Source organism: Oryzias latipes, chromosome 7 (assembly GCF_053564925.1).
Source record: "Oryzias latipes strain Hd-rR chromosome 7, Olatipes_Hd-rR_3.1".
Taxonomy (NCBI): Eukaryota; Metazoa; Chordata; class Actinopteri; order Beloniformes; family Adrianichthyidae; genus Oryzias; species Oryzias latipes.
The window spans coordinates 21,572,809-21,599,282 of record NC_136243.1 but is presented as its reverse complement, the minus strand read 5'-3'; the positions used below and the strand labels follow the sequence as shown (position 1 = coordinate 21,599,282).

The 26,474-nt window shown below is 40.3% G+C and overlaps 1 protein-coding gene across 1 annotated transcript; it reads left to right on the top strand.

Moving 5' to 3' along the window:
* The first annotated feature begins 1,321 nt into the window (after positions 1–1,321).
* LOC101166457 (NUAK family SNF1-like kinase 1) lies at positions 1,322–12,838 on the top strand. The gene is made up of 7 exons (XM_023956650.2): positions 1,322–2,101; positions 4,892–5,012; positions 5,713–5,864; positions 7,459–7,524; positions 9,765–9,884; positions 10,536–10,668; positions 10,784–12,838. The coding sequence occupies exons 1-7, from the start codon at positions 1,814–1,816 to the stop codon at positions 11,851–11,853; spliced, it is 1,950 nt and encodes a 649-aa protein (XP_023812418.1). The 5' UTR covers positions 1,322–1,813; the 3' UTR covers positions 11,854–12,838.
* The last annotated feature ends 13,636 nt before the right edge of the window (positions 12,839–26,474 follow it).

The following is a 26,474-nucleotide window of genomic DNA, read 5'->3' as shown; positions in this document are numbered from 1 at the left end:
GCTGGGATACTTCAAATTCTTTCCCTGATGGACCTATTCTTAGAAGTGGAGATTGCTTTAAATAAGACACAATTTTAGTGACTCACAAAAACAGGAAAGAAAAGGCCAAATATCAAAACGACCATTAAAACATCTGGAGTTACCACAACTATGTCTGAGAAAACATAGTCAAATGCCATAACACAGTTTTCCAACAGTTATTTTTTAAATGACTAATAAAAAGTCAACCAAAGAAATATATTTTAACTTCATCAAAAATCTTTCAAAACATGTTATGGCATTATTACCAGCAAGGGACTCCTGGTACTTGTTCACCTGTTCTCTACTAACCGTCTTTATTCATTATTTAATACTTAGGGTATTTTAAACTTTGTCCTCATCATTTTGCTAAAACAAAACCAATACTTTTCCATCACTGTTAAATAGTTTCCCTGCCTTTCTTTTCTTTTGATATTACATTACAGTGGTTAAACTTTACTGTATGGAATATGGACATTTCCCCAAATTCCCTAAACTAAAAGAAGACTACCGTAAGTTATGAAGAATAGTATTTCTAGAGATTTTTCTGTCAGACCAGCGGTCTGCAACATGAGGCTCCCCCATTGTGGCTCTCTGGTTAAATTAAAATCAAAACATTTTCAATTTTAAAAAGTAACATATTTTTTTGGATTTCAAGGCACATGAAACATAGATGAACAGTCAGAAATGTCCAACTTTGAAGCACAGTCACTCCACGACACTCCCGACTGCAATACCCATAATGTTTCAATAATCTATCAAGCAGTATGACTCCATAGTTCACAAAGTTATACTGAAACATTTTGACTGACTTTTGAGCACCGAGTAGCATGGGAAATCAAGTTGAGGTCAGTAAGCATACCCAGGATTCATACCTAGGGTGCACAGGATTATAAGGTGGATTTTCTATTTTTGAACAATTTCAAGGTTTTTCAGTGCACCTTATGTTAAAAAAAACTTTGAGGGTTATTTAATTAGCTGTGATTTAATATTAGTGTTTTTACATGTACGCGTTTCTGGTTGAGTAGCACCACAAATGGTGAAAAAAAAATAAACTGTGTAAAGTTTTTAAAGTACTGCTCTTCGCCCCACTGTTACATTTTCTTTTCTTTTTTTTCTATTCTTTGCTCTTCGCCCCACTGTTACATTTTCTGCATTGGGATAATCCTATCTATGTGTTTTATTTTGAAAGGAAGTCCTGTAAATCTCTGTCTATTTTTTTCTCTTAAGGTTTATGTATTTTAATGACCCTAAAATAAAAATAAATAAATAATGATTCACTTATATCTATCATAATAACTACATTTAAATGCCAGGCAGTGTCTTTTTTTCTTTTTTTTTAAGGTGAAGTAAGATTTTGTGGCTCCCACTGGGTTGTGGTCGGTGAGAATCTGACCCGAATGGCTGTCAGTATTGAAGGTTGCAGACCCCTGTGTCAGACCATCCTACTCTGGAGATTTATTTTTATTTTTTTTTAATGAAAAATGGAAACAGTTGAGAAAGGCATCCAAACTACCCAAACCATCCTGACGCACAGAGAGTCCTCCTCCTGCCGGACCACGTGATTCCTTAACGCAGCAACAGGCAGAGGAAGAAGGAGGCGCTCAGCTGCCCCACAACATGACCTGCATGGGTTCTCCAAGTGTGCTCACAGTCTGCAAGTATCTGTCTGCTCTAAAAGGCTCTATATGGGAAGCCTGGCGGACCTGCAGCTGATTTTACTCACAACTTGGGTCCGTCTGGGAGACCGAGCTCCTGACAGGCGCTCCACCACTGGCGGCGCACGCGCGTCAGCATGGGCCGGCGTGAGGCGGACAGGAGAGGCGCAATGACCAGCAGCGAGCGCTCCGAGCTCGGCTGTCTACAGGACTCCGCTTCCAGCAGCAGCAGCCAGCACGGCGGGGAGAGGCTCCGGAGGACGGCCGGACGGGACCCCTGCAGCCCGGATAGGGCGGCGCCGGCGGAGGTGAAGAAGCATCTGCACAAACACAACCTGAAACACCGCTACGAGGTGATGGAGACGCTGGGGAAAGGCACGTATGGCAAAGTCAAGAAAGCAGTGGAGAGGGCGAGCCTGAGGACGGTGAGTCAGCATCCAAAGCTCTAAAATCACGTTTTTCTTAAAGACTTAAAATTATTGTTTAAAAAAAAGTTATAGTGATTCCCACTATGTTACTTTAAATCCCGCAGTGGATGTTTCTTCATGATGATCTAATATTTATTGTGTGGTAGTGCGTGTGCGCGTGTGTGATATGCTTAGTTCTCCTGCTTCCTGAGCTGCCAGGCTGGATGCCATTAATGTGAGTCACTCAAAACTTGGAACAAGAGTGGACCACAATGGTCTCCAACATCACCTCACCCACTTGAACATAAAACACACACATGCCTGAAAGGTATGTGAATAGCTAAAGGCTCTGGATATTTAGTGTGCAGGTTTTGTTTTCTGCAGTCAGGGCTTATTCTGTGATGTAATCTTGAAGATCCAGGCCTCACCACCAGCTTCCACTTCTGCTCTCAATGACCAAAGTCATAGAAGAAAAGTATAATCCTGGAGGAAGTGGAATTGAAACGTCCTCTGTGTGAAACAGCAAAAGGGTATTGAACAGGACAGGTGACAGACTGAAGGTAGATTGTGTATTGAGGGGGTTGGAGAGCAGCTGTTGGTTTGTGTTTGCACAGCCAGGGGCTTTGCTAGGATGAGGGGAAAATGCTGAATTCCTTGAGCCATTAGCCAGTGCATACCAAAGATTCTTTAAAACAAAACGCACATTATTTTTGGAAACAAGACCACAGAGTGGTTGTCCGAGTTTCAGGAAGAGGCAGTTTGAGAGCAAAGGGAAGGAGAAGCAGTGGATTTAGATGAAACAACTATCTAAAGAATATTGCAGAATTATTCTGTAATTGTTCTGTAAATCTGCATGGAAAGATTTTACATTTTGAGTTTCATAGGACTGCATAACTTAATGATGCATGGTCCAATAAGTACTTTTAATTTGCCGTAGGTCCTGTAGGACTGTAATGTCTCAACTTTACAGTCAGGCATTACATATAAGGATAATATAAAGTACGGTAGTTTGTTTTAGCTATATAGCCTCTGTTTCAAAAAAACATTAGAATCAGCAATGGATGAGTCAAGAGATGTTTGAAATGTTTATTTAGTTTGTTTATGTACAGAGAAAATTCCGAGGAATGGTTCTATAAATTCAGTTGAATAAATCAAATGTATATTTAAAAACAACTTACAACAGACTGCCGGACTCTAGCTTTACTTTGTCGAGAGTGAAGCTACATACGTACTCACATACGCATGCATGTTCTTTTGAGCTGAAGAAAAAATTTAAGTCAAACTCAACCAGATGAGCAAATTGAAAAGTGCTTTTAAGGAGTTTTTCCTGCCCCAGTTTCTCTTTAGCGAGAACAGTTCTGTGGTCAGTGACTGTGACATGGCACTTCTAAAGACTCTGTGACGAGAAGACTCTGTTAATGACTCTCGGGATGCGTCTGTGCAAATCTGCACGGTTCAACATCATATCGTATGCACATAACTATATTTGGAATTCATCGTCTGTAAGTGTGGAAACTTTACACTGCTGTCACATTAAGACACAAATACAAAAAAAAAAAAAAAAAATCCTTTTTCTTCTCTGAATACAGGGGCAGTGTGTTTCTTCGAACGAAACTTGTCTTTAATCGGAGAATGCCTTTAATCTCTGCTGATTCCATTTTGCACTGATGAATATCTTTGAGGACAAAAACTGGGCTCATTCCTAATCCAGTTTTTGCAATCTGTTTGTTTGTTTCCCTTCATTTTCCTAATCTCTAACAGAATAACTTGACTCTCAGACTGATAATGTACTTCATATTTTATTGCCGTAAAATGGCCATATTCAGATCATTTTCATTAGTGCTGCAAGATTAAGCCAAGGATTGCCCTCTGTCATTCTTTCAGTGCCCCTCCAAGTCCCCCCCCCCCCCTTAACACTGCTTTGTGTAGGGAAAGGATATTTAGGTCAAACTATTATTCTGGCTTTTTGATTATGGATCGGAGCCATTCAGAGGAGGACTCCTACATGTGCGTTTTGCTCGTTTATGGATCAACTTTCAATCCATTTACATGAATTTTTACTTTCATTTTTCTAAGTGCTGACTGCCAAGCATTTCCCCTCATTCTTCTTCTCTCATATGATTTACAGACGGTCAGGCTGGTCCCAGGAGTTCGCTCATATTTGCGTTGCATAACCACTGTAGCTGATGGAGCATGTGAACTTTTTCAGCTGCTAGATACTTTCATTCTTTACCAATAACTAAACTTGTTCTGTTTGGAAAAGAAAACACAGCAGTTAGAAATCAGATTCTTGTTTCACACCTTTCCTATTTTCTTTCTTCTGAGGTCCAGTCCTGATTCAATGTTATTTATTCCAAAGACATCCTCATGTCAGGATGTTTGTTTCTGTGTCTGTGTGCGTTCAGGAGTTACATTGAGTTGCAGTGACTGACTTGCAAAGTAAAGTCTTGACCGCACAGCTTTTTCCCAGCTTTTAAAACTTACATAATCACCTCTAAGTCTTAGAGACTTTTATTTTTGAATGTGTTGACAGTTGTTTACTCACTCCATGTATTCGTTTTAAAATAACTTTTATAACTGAAGGTAATAGCAAAAGTTATAATTTTACCGATAAAAGTTTTAACAGCAAATTATTAATATAAATAAAAATGTTTGCAGATAGAAGGAGATTTAAAAAAACTGACTATTTAAATCTTTAATCTGTAGATTTTCCTTTTTCCTAAAAAAAGAAAAATTTAGTTGTCCGTTTCTTATATTTCTTGACTGAACATTTGATTTCTCTACCAATCTGTTTGCTCTCATCTACAGGTGGCGATCAAGTCCATCCGCAAGGATCGAATCACCGATGACCTGGAAAGAATTCACATCCAGAGAGAGATCGAAATCACCTCCTCACTTTGTCATCCAAACATCATCCGCTTCCATGAGGGTAAACACAAAAACAAGAAGATTTTGAAAAGTGCATTCTTAGTTTGTTGCTGTAACACAGCGGCAGCTTTAGATATACAAGAGTAGAGTGGTGCTTAATGCCTTGGATAAAGAACTTCGTACATCGTAGAACACTGAGAAACATATCAGGAGCAGTAAATTTTTCTACAAATTTGAAACAATCAATTGTGTGAGCTTTTTTGTCCTTCTGGCTTTTTTTATACCATGTCGAATCACCTGTTTCTAAAAAGAAATTTGCATTACATCTGAAAAAATTGCTCGAAATAGAAAGTCAAATTCAGCTTTTTATAGAAACTGAGAAGCACAGTGTTTTTCAGGTTTTTTTTTTTCTACCACAGAGAGAAAAAATATAAGGTAATCATCTGAGAGATAAATCCTGGTCAAAATTGGCGGTGCAGCAAAGCATAGAGGGAAGTTTACATCCAAAGAAAAAATTAATAAATAAACTGTTTTGGAAAGGCCTATTCAAAGTCCACCTCTTATCCCAAATGAAATGCTGAGGTGATCCTCGAGGAAGCTGTGGAGAAATCCATGCAAGCCTGCATGAACTGAGGCAACACATTTGAAAATGGGCCAGGCATTTCCTCACAGAGATATGAAGGGTTGATGATCAAATTAAATCAAATTAGGATCATCAGGAAATCAGGATGCCGAGGTTTCTTTCTGTGCTTGTTCGACAGTGTTTGAGAGCCGGGATAAGATTGTGATTGTGATGGAGTTTGCCAGCAGAGGAGAGCTGTATGATTACATACAGGAGAGAAGGAGGCTACCAGAAGCAGAAGCTCGGAGCATTTTCAGGCAAATTACGTCTGCTGTCCACTACTGCCACAAGGTACCCACACACACTCGTGACGCACAGAATGACTTAGAAATTAGGCCAGCAGGCTTGGGCACGTGTTGAATGTTTAATTGAGCATAAGCAAAACTGTTAAGCTAAATCCACTAAAATCCCAACCACAAAGCTGTAGAAGAACTTGACTTTAGTTTTCAGATCTCTCTGGGTTAAGAGCGCATTAGGCTGTAATTGGTCCTTATAGCTGCACATGTTTAACTTCCTGTCTCCAAATACTTGTAAGCTTTTGCAAAGAAACCACATCCTTCTTTAATCTGGGAGTTATATGTTTTAAACCAGAGATTAAGACAATTAGATAATCTGAATGTTGTATAAGCATTGAATATGTTTATAATCCAAAATTAGCATTCAAGATGTGACCTTGAATACTTGTTTTTTTATTTTATTTTATTTTATTTTATTTTTTTCTTAATGTTTTTTAATATTAGTTTATATTTCAGGATAACCTTATTCTTAAAAGGCAGGTGAGATATATTGATAATTTTTTTTATATCTTACTTTATAAAGACATAATTCAGAAAAACAACAATAAGAGGAGGGATGAGAAAACACCATTTTTTCTGAATCTAACAGTTTGCTAAAACTGTCTATCAAGTTTTAACTTTTTAACTGAGTTTTTATTTTTCTTCCTTAGAAGATGTGGGTTTAACCCTTTCATGCCTGACTTTATTTCTAATTATATCAAAATAGTTCTTCTATGTTTGTTCCGCTCAAAGTGATGCTAAAATAATGGATTTCAGGATTTAATGCTACTTTGCGATTTTACAACAGCATGAAGGGGTTAAATAGTGGGCTTCATGCTTCCTCTTGTAGGATGACTATAACATTGTTTCTTTTACCCAAAATATCATAAAGGTATAATCAGAAAATACCTGCAGCTTTGGCCATATTTACAGGATGAGATGCTCTTTTTGTTTTTCCCAAATCACTGACTAAAAACATTTGACAGACAACAAGACTGCATGATGACATTATTGGTCATTGACAGCGTATTACTGCCATCATTATTCAGACATGTGTCAAGTGGAATCTTCCTGTTGTTGCAATACTTGTGAATATTTTGTTTAGAATCTTATCTTATCCTGAAAGTGTTCTTTATGAATAATTTGTGTTTGGATTCCTAAAAAATCCCACAGATTACATGTAGATAATTCTTCTGCTCCAGCAGCTCTTTGGCTTTCTCACAGTCTGTTTCCTCTTGCTGCTGTAAAATGTTGTCCCAAAATAGAAATGAATGTTCCAGCAGGAATGAATTATTCAAGGTGACTGAGAGCAGTGAAGAGAGTTTTTTTTAGTTTCAAAAGAAGAGAGAACATAATTTCAATTCTTGTTTTAATTTTAACTCGCTAAATCAATTTGGGATCCTTTTATTCTTTTTTTACTTATGCTTGTGCAGATTTGTATACAAACCCAGACTTCCACTAAGTGCTCAAAAATGTCTAAATGGTCAGATTCCAAAATAGTGCACAAAATAAACTTCAGGGGATCAAATCATCAGATTAACTGTTTCTTTTAAAGTAAATTCTGCAACATTTCTCATTTTGTCTGATAAAGCATTTTTTTTCTTCATTAGAATGGTGTGGTGCATCGAGACCTAAAACTCGAGAATATTCTTTTAGATCAAGACCTGAATGTAAAGGTAAGAGTGATGAACCCAAAGATATAATTTCTTTTTTTTTTCCAAGATGTTTTGTGTCAACACTGGTTCTGAACTGTGCCATTGCACTCTGGCCTGACAATAAAACACACGTTCTTATTTATTATAACAATTATTATTACTACTCCTTTGTCTGTTTAGCTTCTGTTCGGAATCTTAAACACAACACATACCGCAATAATTGATGGTTTCCTCCTATTGTGTGAATAATGCTAAAATATGACTCCGCTAAGAGGAAAAAGTATCATTTACTGTACATTAGAACAATTCTTAGCAACAGTTATTTTAAGTGTGCCAGTAAATTTAAAACATTGAGCAGTGTCTGATAAACTAACAGAGGCTTTTTATTTTCCTTTAATGGATTTCAAGGAAACAGTTCCCATTTATGGCAACCGTGCATGATCAAAGAGGAATGCAGGGAATCCAGTGGCGATCTTGGTGTTCGCACTGGTCAGAGTGTTATAAGGAAGCAAGCTGAGTCTGACTGGTAAAAATAAAGAAATGCAGACCTCTCATCATCTCCCTGTTTACGTTTCACACTCTGGAATAGTACAGCCTTGCAGCACATGTTATGCAGGCACTATGGTGGCTCAATGGCGTAACCATGAGTCATGTTATTCCCAATGTTTTGTTTTTGCTCAGGTTTTAAAAATAAACTAACCTACATTTAGTTTCCTAAAATAAAGTAATGTTGTAAATGTCAAATTCTTTTATCATTAATACACACATCTTTTGAAATGTAATATTTTCATTAAAAAACATTTACTTTTTCTTGTATAGTCACACTTGGTAAATATTACTAAATGAAAAGGCAATACAGACAATAAAAATCTAAATTTTACCTCTGTAAAGGTTCCACAGTCATATTTTGGCATGTTGCATACTTTTTTCAACCAAAGCAGCTTACACGTGGGCCTCACAGTTAGCCAAATCTAAGTCTTTCTGGAAACAATTGAATTCAGGAGCTAAAAGTAAAGTGTTTCAGAGAAATATCAAGGAGTAAATAGGATTTTTTTTTGTATTGTGTAAAGTTAAAGGTCAGGGCTGATTTTCCCAATGGGTATAGGGCAAATATGCATGTCCAAAAGGAAAAAAAAAATTCTTTTACATTAATTTGATCCCTGATGACCCCCAAGTATCCTGTCAACCTTTGTCAGAAAATATATGAACAAGTGAAGCCAGGAAAGGTCAGAATTTGTCTTTAAGAGATCCAATCAGAGGTATTTCCAAGAGAGGCATAACACATAATGTCAATTACATTTTATCTGGTAAAAATAAAAAATAAAAAAATAAAACACAGGACAAGCTATTTCAACAAAACTGAAAAAACTTGTCAACAAATGTTAGAGCACAAAATTGTAGCAGAGGAGAAAGTGGCCCCAGGACAGAACCTTGTGGGGCACCATTAGAGATGCATAGCTGGAATTCTCCCCTGGCCAAGATAGTTAGAAAACCTGTCCAGGTGATTAGGTGAATATGTTCATCCACAGTGCAATGGACAGCATAATGATCAGTGGGATTAAGGCAGCGAATTGGCCTATTTCTGAATATAACAAGCCTGTTTTTGTATAATGTACCCTTCAAAAATAAGACTGTTTGAGGCTTATAGGTTGTTAAGTGACAGGACATTAAAATTTTGGTTAAATTTGGATTCTTTATTAGCTTTTCTTTAAAGACTAACCTGTTGGGGAACAGTAGCAGGTTCCTTTAGCAGTGGTCTAACCTGGGCCTCTTTAAATGATAATGTGTACACAATGTCATCCCTTGCTATGTAGGAACCTTTGTGACATGGAAATAAAGCTATATTCAACACAGAGCCTCTGATAGCAGGCTGGTGCGTGCGTGAATAATCTCTTCAGATGGAGGGGCATGTCTGTACGACTGTTACGGGAGTTTGAGCAGCCAGATGGTTTTCTGGCTTCTGTCCTGTTTCTTTACACACACATTAACTGTATGAAGCCGTGTTCTATCTTTGGCCCTTTAAAAAAAGGCCTCTGAACTGTTTTTGTTCACCACATGACTCCTCCATCCTTAAGAATAATCTAGACTGCAAGAAGAAGAATGTAAATGCTCCTGGGAATGAGTGGATACATCTTTCAAATATTTGAAAATCAGGACTGAGAGTTCTGTTCCCTTAGACTAGCAGGTATTTAATGTATCTAACATTGTGAAAGAAAAAAAACAACAATATACTCTAATGTGTGTGCTTCTTTTTTGTATAGCTGGCCGACTTTGGTCTGTCCAACAATTTCCACAGAGGCTCTCTTTTGCAAACATACTGTGGAAGTCCACTCTATGCTTCTCCAGAGATAGTGAAAGGCCTGCCATACGTGGGGCCAGAGGTGGGTCAGAGCCCTGGCTTTGGAAGCCATCCTGTGAATTTTACATGTTTTATGATTTTCTCCTTTTTTCTGTTTTAAAGAAATTTGGATAAACAGCATTTTGTTGGGATATGCAGATTTAATTTCAGTAGTTTTTCTAGGGCAGGGGTCTGCAACCCCTTGCTCTGGAGCCACATGCAGCTATTTTATCCCTCCATTGTGGCGCTTTGGCTTTGAAGATAAAGGCTAAAAATTTAAATAAATAATAGCTTTGTAGTTTGTTTAAATGAGTTTTGGCTAATTAAGTTTTATTATGTATGTTTAGATTCTTAACATTTCAGATAGCTGATCAAAATGATGGTTCAACGTTTAATAAATTGTCAGAGTGGTTTATTCTAAGAAGTTCAAAGCACGTAATGGTATTTCTTTTCTTTTAAGGTAAATTTTATGTTGATTATTTCTATGATGTATTGTGATTTTAATGCATTTTTCTGTTTTGTGAAGCACCTTGAATTACTTTGTGTATGAATTGTGCTATACAAATAAACTTGCCTTGCCTTGCCATTTTCTGCAGCACAATAGTGTCCTGTTGTTTCAACGCAAAGTTGTTAAAGTATATAATAGCATTTACATGAAACTCCAACACCTAAAGCATCTTTGTGCATGTTTTAGGTTGACTGCTGGGCACTGGGGGTGCTACTGTATACATTGGTGTACAGCAGCATGCCCTTTGATGGGACAAGTCATGCCAAACTCACAGATCAGATTAGCCAAGGCCGGTACCATAGAGCCAACCCACCTTCTGGTAAATACTCCTAATAATTAATACTCATAATAAATTTTATTTAGGATCTGTTTGTGTGTTAAATAGGTTGTCTATTTGCTGTTTAAAAAAAATCTGTCAACTTTGTTCTCTCCAGACGCCTGCTCTCTCATTGACTGGTTGTTGACAGTTCGTGTGGAGGACAGGGCCACCATTGAAGATGTGGCTAACCACTGGTGGGTGAACTGGGGTTATGAAGAGAGCGTGTGTGACTGCCCCTCATCTCCCTACCAGGAATGCCCTTCTCCGCTGCTGGCTCGCTACATCGACTGGCAGAATCAGGCTGCTCCAAATAGGACAAATGACCCTGGCTGCCTCTCCTCAGACTTCTCCTCTCCTCCTCATGTCGGTGCAGATCCCTTTTTTTTCAGCTCCTCGCTGAAGCCCAACTGTGGAGCAGGGGTTGGAGGAGTATGCGGAGGAATTTTGAGTCTCAGGAAGTCACGCAAGGAAAACGCAATTCCCCAGACTGTTCTGGGAGCCTGTGGTGATGCTTCGACAAATTCCCTTTCCTCCACCAATGAAAAGAGGAAACCTAAAGGCATACTAAAACACCAGAGAAGCTTGGACTCTGTATTCCACAGCTCTCCAAAGGAGAACCCTTCGTCGGAAATGTGCAACACTCACTCCAAGCCTTATCAGACTCAAATTCTTGGTCACACACCATCCAGTGTTTTGTCAGCAAACTTAAAACCTTCATCTGCATTCAAGCAGCCTTCATCCAAGATGCCCAAGAAGGGAATATTAAAGAACTTGTATGTGAGGGAGTCTTCCTTTGATTCATTCTCTGAAAAAGAGGGCTGTGGAGAGAGCACCAAAGAGGGTGATGCAGGACATTCACTGTGCCGCCAGCAGCACACAAGTCTCACATCAGCAGAAAACAGCCCAAACATGCACACAGAAGCAGTGCGGAGGCGGAAAGGCATTTTAAAACGTAACGGCAAGTTCTCTCAAAGTCTGGATCTTCCGGATGATTCCCGCTGTTCTTCCTTTTCATCCACTGCAGTTCTCCCCGAGGCTCTGCAGCAGCTCCTGCAGGCCTCATCAGGGCCCGAATGCCGCCACAGCAGACCCTCCAGTGTGGTGAGCGAGGACAGTCTGTTTTCATCTGATTCCTACGATCTGCTGGACCTCAGCACTCAGGCAGATCGCAAGATGTTCTCCTAAGAGATGCACCATTACAAATGCAGTTCTGAGGAGAACCTGGAACAACTTGGAACAGACAAATGTGAAGTTGTTGAGGATGTCTAATTACCCAAGGAAACTAAAAAAAAAATCGATGTTAAAGTTAAAGTAATTCTTTGTTATTTCCAGTGACTGAAAACTTAAAAAGTCTGTAAAGTTTCAGCCCACCAAGTTTTTGTAGTATTGCACTATCCACTCAAAGCACCATAACTTTACAAATCAGACTGTATTAAACCTAATATGTATCAAACATGTATTTTTGTTTTCACATTGAAAAGCAGAAAAAGGAAAAAACAAGACATTTATCTTTGTGTGATGTGTTCACATGGATTTCTGCACACATATCCTCTAAAAGCTGTTTGTGAACGCTGTGATGTACTGAAGCACAACTGTGAAGGCATGAAACAAGCACAGCTCTGGAACACAAAACACGATTACGTATGTCTTAGGGTTAAGAAACGGAACAATCCATTAACCTTGTACATGCACTGATGACAAAAGTTTAACTTAAGCTTGCTCATTAGAGATCATTTATTGTGAATTAAAGCGTTTTTGAGCTTGTGTAGGGAAAACCTGAGTGTTTGTTACATGGGTTATCACTTACCACAGTAGACTGTGCTGTTATTTAATATTTTTTCCCAAATCTTGTTTATTGCATTTGTCTCTTGTTTTATTTGAACAAGGAATGCTTGGGTAAGGAGATGTGCCATTTTTTTAAAGGTTTGTGATATTTCATTGATGTTTTTGTATTTAAGCTGTCAGGAGATCAGTGTGTTTAAAATCCAATATTTATCACTAAAGTTAAGATTAGAGTTTGGTCATCCTTCAGCTTTCAGGCTAAATCCATATGTTAGCTGGTTAAACATGTTTCTCAATTGCAGCTGGTTGCATCACTGCTCAAAGGTTTGTCACATAAAGACTCAAATGAAGCTTTGGCTGTTTATAATAATAAAAACCTGTGAGTGCACCAGTGTCATAGTATTATATTAGTCTTATACCTTCATAGTCTTCCTGTTTTGTGAGCTTTTGGCTATGAAAGACTATCTGATAATACATTTTATTTATATATTCAATTCAGTTTTATTTATATAGCCCAATATCACAACAATAGTCATCTCAATGTGTTCAAACCGGCAATTGTACAGTAAATCTAAAATCATAAGGATTATAAAATCATACAATTGAATAGGTAAATTCTAAACTAAACAGACTAAACTAAATTGGGCATCCCTGCCCTTAGTCCCTCCTTCGAGGTTAGGAAAAACTCCTAAAAAAATGGATTCCAGAAAAAAAAGAAGTAATCTCCGGGGTGTCCACATGAAGGTGGGATCCTCCCCCCGGATGGACAAGCAATGTACCAGAATTTTTAGAGAAGAATTAATTTTTAAAACTCTACAACTCTATGTTTAAGTAGTCCAGCAGATGGGCTTCATCCAGATGAAGTTGGAGGCTGGTGGCGCGGGACAAGCCGGAGGCAGGATCCACAGCCAAGTGTAGGAGCGGGAGCAGAGACAAGCCAGAGACCAGGTAAACGGTCAGGTACAGGGGCACAGCCAAGTACAGGAACATATAACACATTACATAGTTAGAAATCATTGCAAACATTTTGAATTTCTAAGGTTTTTGGTGCTCTTATTTGATCAGAATGGTTTTCCATAGCTTAAAACACCATGTTGCTCATAGTACCTTTGGTGTGTTTCTTTTATTTCCATGACCATCTGCCCACCATTGATTTTCATAAAAAATAGGTGCCTGATCCGGGCTAAGTTAACCATCCATTCTCCGCCTGTAACCTTTTATTATTTGTCTTTCATCAGCATTTAGGCTCTGCCTTCACATCCAACTGCTGAAAAATGAATTTTTGCTCTTTCTGAACAAAAAGATTGATCAATGTTATTTATAGTATATATTTCAGTTCACAAAATTTTTAAATATCAATTTTGCATAAAACTAAAGTAAAAGGAGAGAACCAACCCAGGTACAAACAAGCATTCATTCATTTAAAAAAATTGAAATATCTACTAGTTTTCCATGTTTGGTTGTGTAACTTAAAAAATAATATGCAAATCGCCTGTGTGGAGCCGGTTTAGCTCGTGCTGGTTTGCGGCGCCTTCCGTCCGTGAAACCAGAGTTCAAATACAGGCTGCTCCCTAATCCCTTCTCTGCTTCCCTACCAGTCCCAAGCCCAGTTAAATTGAGAGAGCATCCCGTCAGGAAGGGCATCCAGCGTAAAACATTGCCAAGTTAACCATGCGACTTATCTTTGATGGAGAGGTTGTTTTACTGTGGTGACCCCTGATGGGACAAGCCGAAAGAGACCAAAATCGCCTGCTGAGCCAATGAGAAAAAAAACTAGTGTGTGGCAAAACAAAAAGGCTTTAGCCTTAGATTTTTGAATATGTACAGAATCTTCATCTGTCTCAGTGAAAAATTGTAATTTGTAATTTGCTCAGCAGCCAGACATAAGTTTAGCCTAAGGTAAGGTGCACTGATGGAGTAAACACAACTACTCACCACAGAAAAAATCCTTGTTCATAGTTGAAAAAAGCTGAACTTTTTAGTCACAAAACTGCAAAAACGTTTTTTAAATATCTGATTTCCCTCAAAGCTCATTTATGGCTAGAACCATCTCTAACATGAAGTTTGTTAAGATGTGGCAGTATCTTTGATTAATAGATTATACAGGAAGAAGGTACTTGTTGTAGATAGACATTAATCCCCCAACCGATTCTCAAAGTAGTTTAGAGAGATATTTTGGTCATGACAACCAGCCCTGGTCATTAAAATTTCTTCAATGTTATGCCCAAAAAGAATGCAAAGTCCACTTTTTTGCTGTGTTTTTTTTATGCTTAGCAGTGAACTTAGCGTCTTCATGAATCCTGCTTTTTTATCAAGGTGACCTGGCAGACTTTCTTTAATTATTTTTACAAGAGTAGTGTTGTTACATTAAAGTTAAGTTCAGAGTTCTTGTGTTTAAAAACCCCAGTGAGCATTTGTAATAAAAAATGGGAAAATTATTGGTATAACATAGCCCTTGCACCAAAAGGAATCTATTGGAGTTGCAAGAAAAATAACAAATCCAATGTTGTATAAAGACATTTATCGTTTTTAGCATATTTTTACAACACCTTTCTCTGTTAAAATCTATCAAAAAACTTTATTAGTGACCTTAGATAATAGTTGTTGACAGATGTTCACATCTGTAAAACCAAACAATATAACCAAATAAACCTTGTCACGACATAACCTGGTTTCTCCACTAGGTGTCTCACTTTGTTCAGTTTGCCAATTTGCCTCCACTGCAAATTCATTGGTATATTTGTTGAGTAACCTGTGATTATAGTTTCAATCATTTCTAATTTATATTACAAAAAGCTCCAATGAAATATATACCAGAGGATTTTTACAATTGGACCAGAAAGAAGGATGCACGTGGAAATTGAGTTTATGAGGGAAGAAATGACTTGAAACATCATTGATTAGGACTGGGACAACTGCGAAACAGCCAGTGTAGTAGATAAGAACAATCATGATGTCAGACATAAGCAATGAAGAAACAAATGAATGTCAAGACATCTTTATATATATTGTTATGTATTATATTATCTTATATTATATTGATGTATTGCTTCTAATATTCTTTGATGTTGTAAACCTTTTTTAGATTTGTTCAGGGGAGTAATCATATTCAAATTTCTGATTGTATAAAGTAATCAAACATGATAAGTGTTCGATTGACTCAAAAACCTTTTACTTGTCTTCGGTGATAAGAAATTCTTTTTTTTTATTGTTTATTATTTATTATTTAGTTATTAAGAAGGGAGTACGTGTGTATAAGTTGTGTTTTTTGGGTGATTTTCCTTTATCTTTTTAAATCAGAAATGTTAACTGCGATGTCACTTTTTAAATAAACTGATTTTTCGTTTATCTTGTGGGTGGTGATAGGAAGTACTTATTTGAAATATATTCTTGTCATAATCAGACTACTTTACTTTGAATATAGCAGACAAAAATGTTACTTTTCTTGTCAGGTGAACACATGGTAGGTGTGCTAAAATGTATTAACAGTACATACAAAATAATTTAGTGTAAATAATTCATTGCTTAGATGGACTACCAAAATAGTTTGTTTAAGAATAAACTTGATGCCCTGAGAAATAAATAAACTTCATTTTTCAGGGTATGAGAAATTAATAAACTTTATTTCTCCGTTTTTGTGAAGTTAAAGACCCACTCCAATGAAAATTTTCTTTTTTATTTTAACATGTTCTTGTAGCATTTGTTGATGATGGAGGGCAAATATAAAGAGAATTAAGATTAAAATAGCTTTTTCTGAGAATTTTTTTTATTCAAATTGTCAATCAGATGAAAAAATGCGATTGGAAAAACTTCTAGCTGGGCTGTAGGTGTTGACATCAGTGGGCAACAAGCTCCCTGCTCTGCTATATTCTATGGTGGCCAACAGGGCTCACACTACATACAAAAGAAAAAACGCAACGGCATTACCCAAAGCACAACTAAAATAACTGCAACACAACGACATAACCGCAGCATTGGCATTAACCTCAGCACAACAGAAATAAGGACTTTTTTTTCCTACCGGGGGAAAGAAATAATTCAGTTTCAAACTATTCGGCGCTCCTGAGAGCTACGTGATATTTGGACAAGATTAGGGCATTTTCTTACTAGATAACAAAATTTCTTACAAATACACATTTGTCTAAAAATATAAATTTACCCAGCTCGCCACATAGTTACATCTGCATCTAAGGCTCTTTGTCTTTTTTTAATTACGACTTTTAAGTCGTAAATTTACTAGAAACAAACTCGTAAATTTACAAGTTTTTATCTCATAAATTTACGATTTAAAATCTCATAAATTTACAAGAGAAAAGTCATAGATTATGTGGAGCCTTTTGTGAAGCTTTATTTCCGGATAGGTTTAAAAAACAAAGATTCGTAACCTTTTGGCGACTCAAAATCAGACTATTTTCAGTGGAGCCTGCTTTCCGGGGTTCGGTGTCGGTAAAGAGTTTCATATGTAAAATAAGGAGCTCAGAGACACGTTTGGGTGTAGATGAACGCTGCAGCCTTTATTCTCCTTTTTATTCACACACCCTGAAGTTCATTTGTCACCTTACGTCATGAACCTAACATCCGAACACCAATGCGGAAGTAAAAAGTGTTACATACGCCCCCTCCTCCAGATGAAACATCCCGTTTCAGCATAAAACAAATGAATGAATTTTTTATTAGCATTAGAATGTTGACAATCACAAAAGGTGCTCCTCCTCAGACAAAAGCATCACACAGACATATGGTCTTTATGGAGGAAGAAAGGATTCAAGTGGACAGCTGCAGGGATACTGTTGAACCTTTCCTGCATGATGACTTTTCTTTTTTTCTTTCCGACCGTGGTCGGAAACGCAGGGGAGATTTTCTCCAGGGCCGAAGCCGGATCCTCATTCGGGGTTCACTTTCCCATTCGTACCCTCAGCCTCCAGAGCGGGTTAATAAAATATTTTCTCGTAAATTTACGGTTTACATTTTCGTAATTTTACTTTCTTTTGGTGGCTCTAAAACTCAGTCGCACCAAATAGTTTGAAACTGAGGCTGTGTCCGAATTCCTACCCTAATCCCTAACTACTAAAACCCTATATACCGCGGCACCATGCTCACTACTTTTCTCTTTTGGGTGTTGTTTATATAGCGCTTGATACAAAAACAAAGTGGCGCATTACCGCCACCACCTGGTCTGGAGTTTAACTACTTCTATTTAACACGGAGAATGACACCTATTAAGTAAATACATAATAAATATGAACATTTCACGAAGACTATTGATGAATCTGCCTTGTTTTGATGATGGAAAACATGGCTGATTTATAAATAATAAAATTACAAACACATTGGTGTTGAATCTAGCCACAGGGGTTGCAAGCCAGTAACTTCTGTGCCGGTCCCAAGCCCGGATAAATAGAGAGGGTTGCGTCAGGAAGGGCATCCGGCGTAAAAATTGCCAAAATAACCATGCGAATCATCCACAACACTTTAGACATACCGGATCGGTCGAGGCCCGGGTTAACAACGACCGCCACCGATGCTGTTAACCTACAGGGTGTCGGTGGAAATTTGACTACTGTTGGTGGAAGAAAGAGGGGAGGCAGAAGGGTCCGTTGCCAGAGAGAGAAGGGAAAAGGCAGGAACATAGGTTTGAGAATAGGGACTCTTAACGTTGGCACAATGACAGGGAAAGGCAGAGAGCTGGCAGACATGATGGAGAGAAGGAAGGTAGATGTACTGTGTGTGCAGGAGACAAGGTGGAAGGGCAGCAAGGCACGTAGTATTGGAGGAGGATACAAACTTTTCTATCATGGTGTTGATAGGAAGAGAAACGGGGTAGGAGTGATTCTGAAGGGGGAGTTTGTAAACAGTGTTCTAGAGGTGAAAAGAGTCTCAGACAGGATGATGAGCCTAAAGTTAGAAATTGAAGGGGTGATGGTGAATGTAGTCAGTGGGTATGCGCCACAGGTTGGCTGTGAGTTAGAAGTGAAGGAGAGATTCTGGAGTGAGTTGGATGAGGTCATAGAGAGTTTTCCCAGAGGAGAGAGAGTTGTTATTGGAGCAGACTTTAATGGGCATGTTGGTGAGGGCAACAGAGGTGATGAGGAGGTGATGGGCAGGTTTGGTGTGAAGGAAAGGAATCTGGAGGGACAGATGGTGGTGGACTTTGCGAAGAGGATGGAAATGGCTGTAGTCAACACTTACTTCCAGAAGAGAGAGGAACATAGAGTGACATACAGAAGTGGAGGTAGGAGTACTCAGGTGGACTACATCCTATGTAGACGAGGTCATTTGAGAGAGGTTAATGACTGCAAAGTGGTGGTAGGAGAGAGTGTAGCCAAACAGCACCGCATGGTGGTGTGTAAGATGACTCTGGAGGTCAGGAAGAAGAAGAGAGGGAAAACAGAAAAGAAGACCAAGTGGTGGAAGCTACAGAATGAAGAAACTTGTGAGGAATTTAGGCAGAAGTTGAGAAAGGTCCTGGGTGGTCAGGATGAGCTTCCAGAGGACTGGGAAACTACAGCAGAAATTATCAGGGAAACAGGTAGGAAGGTGCTAGGTGTGTCATCTGGAAAGAGGAAAGACGGTAAAGACACTTGGTGGTGGAATGAGGAAGTACAGGAATGCGTCCAGAGGAAGAGGTTGGCTAAAAGGAAGTGGGATGTAGAAAGGACTGAGGAAGGTAGACAGGAGTACAAGGAAGCGCAGCGTAGAGTGAAGAGAGAGGTGGCAAAGGCCAAACAGAAAGCTTACGATGAGCTATATGACAGGTTAGACACAAAGGAAGGAGAGAAGGACTTGTACAGGCTAGCCAGACAGAGAGACAGAGATGGGAAGGACGTGCAACAGATAAGGGTGATTAAGGACAGAGATGGAAAGGTGCTAACAACCCAAGAGAGTGTACAGAAAAGATGGAAGGAGTATTTTGAGGAGCTGATGAACGAGGAAAATGACAGGGAAAGAAGGGAGGAAGATGTGGTTGTTGTGGAGCAGGAAGTAGCAGAGATTGGAAAGGATGAGGTTAGGAAGGCGCTGAAAAGGATGAAGAGCGGAAAGGCCGTTGGTCCTGATGACCTACCTGTGGAGGTATGGAAGTGCTTAGGAGAGACAGCAGTGGAATTTCTAACGAGGTTGTTCAATAGGATTTTAGAGAGTGAGAAGATGCCTGAGGAATGGAGGAGAAGCGTTCTGGTTCCGATCTTTAAAAACAAGGGTGACATGCAGAACTGCAGCAACTATAGAGGAATAAAGTTGATGAGCCACACAATGAAGCTGTGGGAAAGAGTAGTGGAAGCCAGGCTTAGGAAGAAGGTGGAGATTTGTGAGCAGCAGTATGGTTTCATGCCCCGTAAGAGCACCACTGATGCCATTTTTGCTTTGAGAATGTTGATGGAAAAGTACAGAGAAGGTCAGAAGGAGCTGCATTGTGTGTTCGTAGATTTAGAGAAGGCGTATGACAGGGTGCCGAGGGAGGAGCTGTGGTACTGTATGAGGTCGTCTGGAGTGGCAGAGAAGTATGTCAGAGTAGTTCAGGACATGTATGAGAGAAGTATGACGGTGGTGAGATGTGCTGTAGGTCAGACAGAGGAGTTCAAGGTGGAGGTGGGACTACACCAAGGATCAGCTTTGAGTCCTTTTTTGTTTGCTATGCTGATGGACAGGCTGACAGACGAGGTAAGACAGGAATCTCCCTGGACAATGATGTTTGCGGATGACATTGTAATTTGCAGTGAGAGTAGAGAGCAGGTGGAGGAACAGCTAGAGAGGTGGAGGTTTGCTCTGGAAAGAAGAGGCATGAAGGTCAGTCGTAGTAAGACAGAATACATGTGTCTGAACGAGAGGGATCAAGGTAGAAGCGTTAGGTTACAGGGGGCTGAGGTGAAGAAGGTGCAGGAGTTTAAGTACTTGGGGTCAACAGTTCAGTGTGATGGGGATTGTGGAAAAGAGGTGAAGAGGCGAGTGCAGGCAGGTTGGAGCGGTTGGAGGAAAGTGTCAGGAGTGTTGTGTGACAGAAGAGTGCCAGCAAGACTCAAAGGAAAGGTGTACAAGACAGTGGTGAGACCAGCTCTGCTCTATGGGTTAGAGACGGTAGCAGTGAGACAGAGACAAGAGGCTGAGATGGAGGTAGCAGAGATGAAGATGTTGAGGTTCTCCTTAGGAGTGACCAGGTTAGACAGGATAAGGAACGAGTACATCAGAGGGACGGCTCATGTTGCCTGTGTTAGCGACAAAGTCAGAGAAGCCAGACTGAGATGGTTTGGACATGTTCAGAGGAGGGATAGTGGATATATTGGTAGAAGGATGTTGGAGATGGAGCTGCCTGGCCAGAGGGCAAGAGGACGGCCAAAGAGGAGATATATGGATGTCTTAACAGAGGACATGAAGTTGGCTAACGTTAGGGTAGAAGATGTTCATGATAGAGTGAGGTGGAAAAGGATGATTCGCTGTGGCGACCCCTGATGGGAAAAGCCGAAAGAGAAAGAAGACAAACACATTGGTGTTGATTTAATATATTTGTTCAGAAATAAACCCCCAAGTATTTAGTCCATGGCAATATTTATGTCATGGTGCCTCTGTCAGCTCTCCTCCCCCTCCCCCTCTCTGCTTGGCTCCTGATGCGACACAGGTGTTACCACTCACCTCATCACCTGCATGCCTACTTAAGAAGATCCTGGACCAGCATTCTTCGCCAGTTCGTTGCCCCTGATGGTGCATAGTTTGGTCACTATTATCTCTGGTTCATATACTCTAGCTCTTGGCTAAGTCTCGCTCTCTGCCTCTTCCTTAGGACATCATTCCCACGAGTGGTCACTTGTGTCTTCGTCTCTCACGGATCCAAACCTCAAAGAACTTTCCAGTCACGCCTCAAGCCTCAGCCTGCCTCAAGTCTCGCCACGAGCCACAGTCGAATCCTCCGGTCACGCCACGAGCCACGAACAAACCTCCAGTCACGCCACGAGCCATTATCTGATCTCCCACTACGTCAAGAGAATTAAACATTATTACTAACCCACCGACTCACCTGTGTTTTTCTTCCGGGTTCCAGCGTCTGGGTCTTTCTCGTCAAGCTAGCCATGACAGAACGAACTGGCCAAACTCCAGACCTAGCTGACCCGGAAGGACTTCGCCTCGCTTTTACCCAGCAGGGAATCATCCTTGGACGTCAAGCTGATGCCTTAGCTCAAATTGCCGCCGCTCAACAGCATCTGTTTCATCGTCTGGACGGTATGACAAAAACTCTTCATGAATTACCTGGACAATTTTTCATACCGCAGCAGCCACAGCATCCCATGTATCCACTAGCAACCAAGCCATTTCCGCTTCCGGGTCCTTCGCTGCACCATAAAACTTCCATCTACAACGGGAACCATTTCTTGGAGACGTTGAGGCCTATGGAGGGTTTATTTTACAGTGTAAATTGATCTTCCAGCAAGCACCCAGGTATTATCAACCTGATCACAGTAAAATAACTTTAATCATAAATTCCCTTAGAAATAAAGCTTTGCAATGGGCCCAAGCATCCATAGCATCCAATCCCATCTCTCATTTATCATATGACCGTTTCATTAATGAATTTCGACTCATCTTTGACCAACCCCGTAAACAAGAAAAAGCCACACGACGATTACTGAACTTAAAACAACATAATTGATCAGTCAGCGATCATGTGATCGACTTTAGAATTTTAGCTGTGGAAGCAGAATGGTCCAATATTGCATTAAAGGGCATTTTCTATCAATCCCTCAACGAAAACATCAAAGACCATCTCTGCTCACAACCTGAAGCTCGAACTTTTGAAGAACTTGTGTCTGCGGCTCTCCGCTCAGATATCCATCCTTGTGAACGCCAAAACGAAAAAAGAATACATTCCTTCGTAAGACCTTCACTAACAATACCTTTCTGATATCAACTGCTGATTCATAATCCAGACCTGAGCCTGTCTCTATCCATAAAGCTCCTGAAGAACCTATGCAAATAGGACATTCAAAGTTAATTGAAGAAGAACGTCGCAGATGCCGTGAAGAAGGTTCCTGCTTTTACTGCAGAAACAAAGGCCACCTTGTACTACAATGCCCCCTGGGTTTAAACATCAGACAGGCTGCGGGTGGGTCACTCTGTAAATAACACAGAGAACAATTTCTTGTTTATTCCTGTCAAAGTCTGCTTTCAGTCCAAAATTCATGATTTACGAGCCCTCATTGACTCCGGTGCCGAGCAAAGCCTTATCGATCAGCAACTTGCCTCTAAATTGTCTCTGCCCACAGAACCCCTGGAAGTACCCATCGAAGCCTCTGGATTAAGGGGTCAACACCTCTCCCGTATCACCCATCACACCAAACCTCTCCTTCTCATCTCATCCGGTAATCACAGAGAATCTATTCAGTTCCTCATCACTCCATCCACTCATACTCCTATCGTGCTGGGGTTCTCCTGGTTAAAGCTACACAACCCTCAGTTTAATTGGTCTCTACGTACTATTGTAAATTGGAGTGCTTACTGCATGGTCAATTGCCTCCAGTCTGCCATCTTCACTGTATCATTTTCCAACCATGATGAATGCTGTGAGGCGGATCTCTCTAAAATCCCTTCCTGCTATCATGACTTAAAAGCCTTTTTTTGTAAAACCAAGGCTAGCGCTCTACTACCTCATCGCCCGTATGAATGCTCAATCAATCTGTTACCTGGCGCCACCCTTCCCAAGGGTTGGTTATTCAATCTGTCGGGTCCAGAAAAATTGGCTATGGAAAGTTGCATTCAAGAAGCCCTGTCTCTTGGACACATAAGGCCGTCCTCATCTCCTGTTTTGTCTTCATTTATTTGGACGATATCGTGATCTACTCCCAAAATCAAACACAACACGAGAACCATGTCCGTCAAATTTTGGAAAGACTCCTGGAAAACCAACTGTTTATAAAATACGAGAAGGGCGAGTTTCATGTCAACACCATGCAATTCCTAGGTTATATCATAGAGGCGGGCCGTATCCGACCAGATCCCTTTAAAATCGAGGCTGTCTTAAACTGGGAAACTCCTGGAACCCATAAAAAACTACAGCAGTTCTTAGGATTCGCCAATTTCTACCGTTGTTTTATCCAGAATTATAGTAGTATTGATGCCCCCCTCTCACGACTCACTTCTACCCGTTCAGTCACCCGTTGGACTCCTGAGGCCCAAAACGTTCGATAAGCTCAAAGAACTCTTTGTTACAGCACCTATTCTGATCCAACCCGACCCATCACGACAATTTATTGTTGAGGTTGACGCCTCTGATTCTGGAGTGGGAGCCGTTCTTTCGCAGAAAGATGAAAGTTCTGGCAAGCTTAAACCTTGTGCCTTTTAGTCCCGCAAGCTGTCACCTGCGGAGCAGAACTATGACGTCGGAAACCGGGAATTGCTGGCTGCAACTGCCGTCACTGGCTGGAGGGAGCGGATCAACCATTCATAGTCTGGACCGACCACAAGAACCTGGCTTACCTAAGAACCGCCAAGAGACTAAACTCCAGGCAAGCTCCTTGGTGTATATTCTTTGATCGCTTCCGTTTCAACATCAACTACAGGCCAGGTTCACCTAATATCAAACCGGATGCCTCTCACGCAAGTACTCCCCCACGGAACGTACCACCACCACTATTCTGCCCCCCACCTGTGTCGTGGGGAACCTCACTTGGGACGTTGAAACCAGGGTTCTCCAAGGCCAAGGTGAGGAACCTAACCACCCACCTTGTCCCCGTGGGACCTTGTTTGTACCCTCACGTCTCCGGTTGGAGGTGATCTCGTGGGGACACGCGTCCAAAGTATCTTGCCATGGAGGAGTACACTGGACCCTCAATCTCATCCGTAGGAGATTTTTCTGTCTCCCCCTGCACTGTATGAGCCCGCTCTAAATCTTCCTCCTCTGCTCCCGCTGGACTCCTTCATCCCCTGTCCACTCCTAACCGTCCTTGTTCTCATCTGGCTGTTGACTTTATTACCGGTTTACCTCCATCTCAAGGTAACACAGTTATTTTCACCATCATCGACCGTTTCTCCAAAATGGCTCACTTCATGCCGTTGCCCCAATTACCTACCGCCACTGAAACTGCTCACGTCTTAGTTAACCAAGTATTCGTTATCATGGCATACCTTCTGACATTGTTTCCGACCGTGGCCCTCAGTTCATTTCCCAAGTCTGTAAAGCCTTCTGTACAGCCTTGGGGGCCACGGTCAGTCTGACCTCTGGTTATCAGGAGACTGAGGTTCTGGTATTTCTTTTCTGGCTGGCGTGTGGCACATCTTACGGTGTGGCTTTTGACATGCCACGGTCCACTATGAGTGGCGATGTCCACAGGACGGCAGACCGCATCCTCCAGCTGATAAGCAAGGTCATCCGTCCTTCCCAGTGGGAATGAACTACCATAAGTCACCTCAGGTTTTTTAGCAGGTCGCTTGGTCTTGGGGAGCATTGATGGCTGCTACATAAGAACAAAGGCCCCAAAAGAAAATACAACTTTTAACAGGAAGCTTTTTTATTCCATTCAAATGCAGGCTGTATGTGATTCTAATGCCAAATTTATAGATATTTTTGTTGGGAATCCAGGATCAGTCACGGGTTCTACGTAAAAGCCCAATTTATGTACTGTAAATCAAACATACCCACGTGAAGGATCCTTTTTGGTGATGGTGGGTATCCCTGCATTGCTAATTGCCTACAGGGAACCCATGAGGAATGTGGTTGAGGCCCAATACAACTAGCACCACGCCACGGCACGCTCTGTGGTGGGGAGAGAGCATTTGGCATGATGAAGATGAGGAGCAGAGCAATATTTCTGGGGGCACTGGAAGTAAAACCAACCTTTGCAATGAAAATCATTGCCTGCAGCGCAATCCTGCACAATCTGTCATCAGCGAAGGGGACTGCTTGGAGCCGCAGATGTTGAGCCACAGAAGGACGACACCAGGAACCAGCAGGACAAGCAAAGTGGCATCTGTCTGCGAGGAAAAATTTCTGGTTTCCTTTCAGCTCACATGACTCTCGAAGACCACGATTATTGTTAACATGTATAAAAATAAATGTTAACATATAAAAACGAAATTGCAAATATGTACATTTGATATTTATATGAAAATCCTTTTGAGATTGTTAAAAATGGCTCAGATTTAAATAATACATGTAAATAATTCGTTTTTGTTTATGCATTTATTAAACAAATTGCAAAAACAATGACAACCTTACATTTTTTTGAAAAATATTTTCAACTCAAGTAGGCTAACAGACTCTCCTGTCGCTCTTCCTCCCTTCTTGGTCTTTCCTCCTCTTTTCTGGCTCTTTCAACAAAAACATTTACCCCAATATGACAACGATTAACAGTTTAATCATAAATGAAGACAAATCTGTGTGATTTCTTACTCCCATCCGGCACGAGCTTGCCTGAAAACTAACAGGCTATCTTTCTCCATCCGCAGATGGATCAGATTTTCCTCATCTTCCTCTGTCCCTACATATATAAACACATTTAAAACGTGTGTTAATAACTTATGACTACGGTTAGAACTCACTCCTTTTTTATGTAATATCAACAGGGTTTGTTTTTAGCCTTTGACGCTAATTCGCGTTAGCGTTAGCATTGCCGAAATTGATGAGCTTCAAAACAATGTAGATTGTCGATTGAGGAATATAACACATTACACATGTCATATTACATTTACAAATATATTTTACAACAGATACTTGATACTTTTTAATATACTTACATTTTTAAGTCCTCTTTCTTGCGCAACCATCCGCCATTTTCAAATGATTCAAATGTAATTCTGTCATTCTGGTACATACGCAATGCATTCTGGTTCGTACGCAGTGCATTCTGAACAATATTCGCCAATCGAGTGAGCATGGATCCACACTGGTTTTTCGTAGAGACGTCTGGGAAATTTCTAGTGCACACGATTTTTGACCTGTATTCGGACACAGAGCGGCCAAGATGGCATCTGCGTAGGTACGTAACTTCTGAGCTCCTGCAAAAGTTATCGGATATAACATCCATTTCATCCAAAAGACAGAG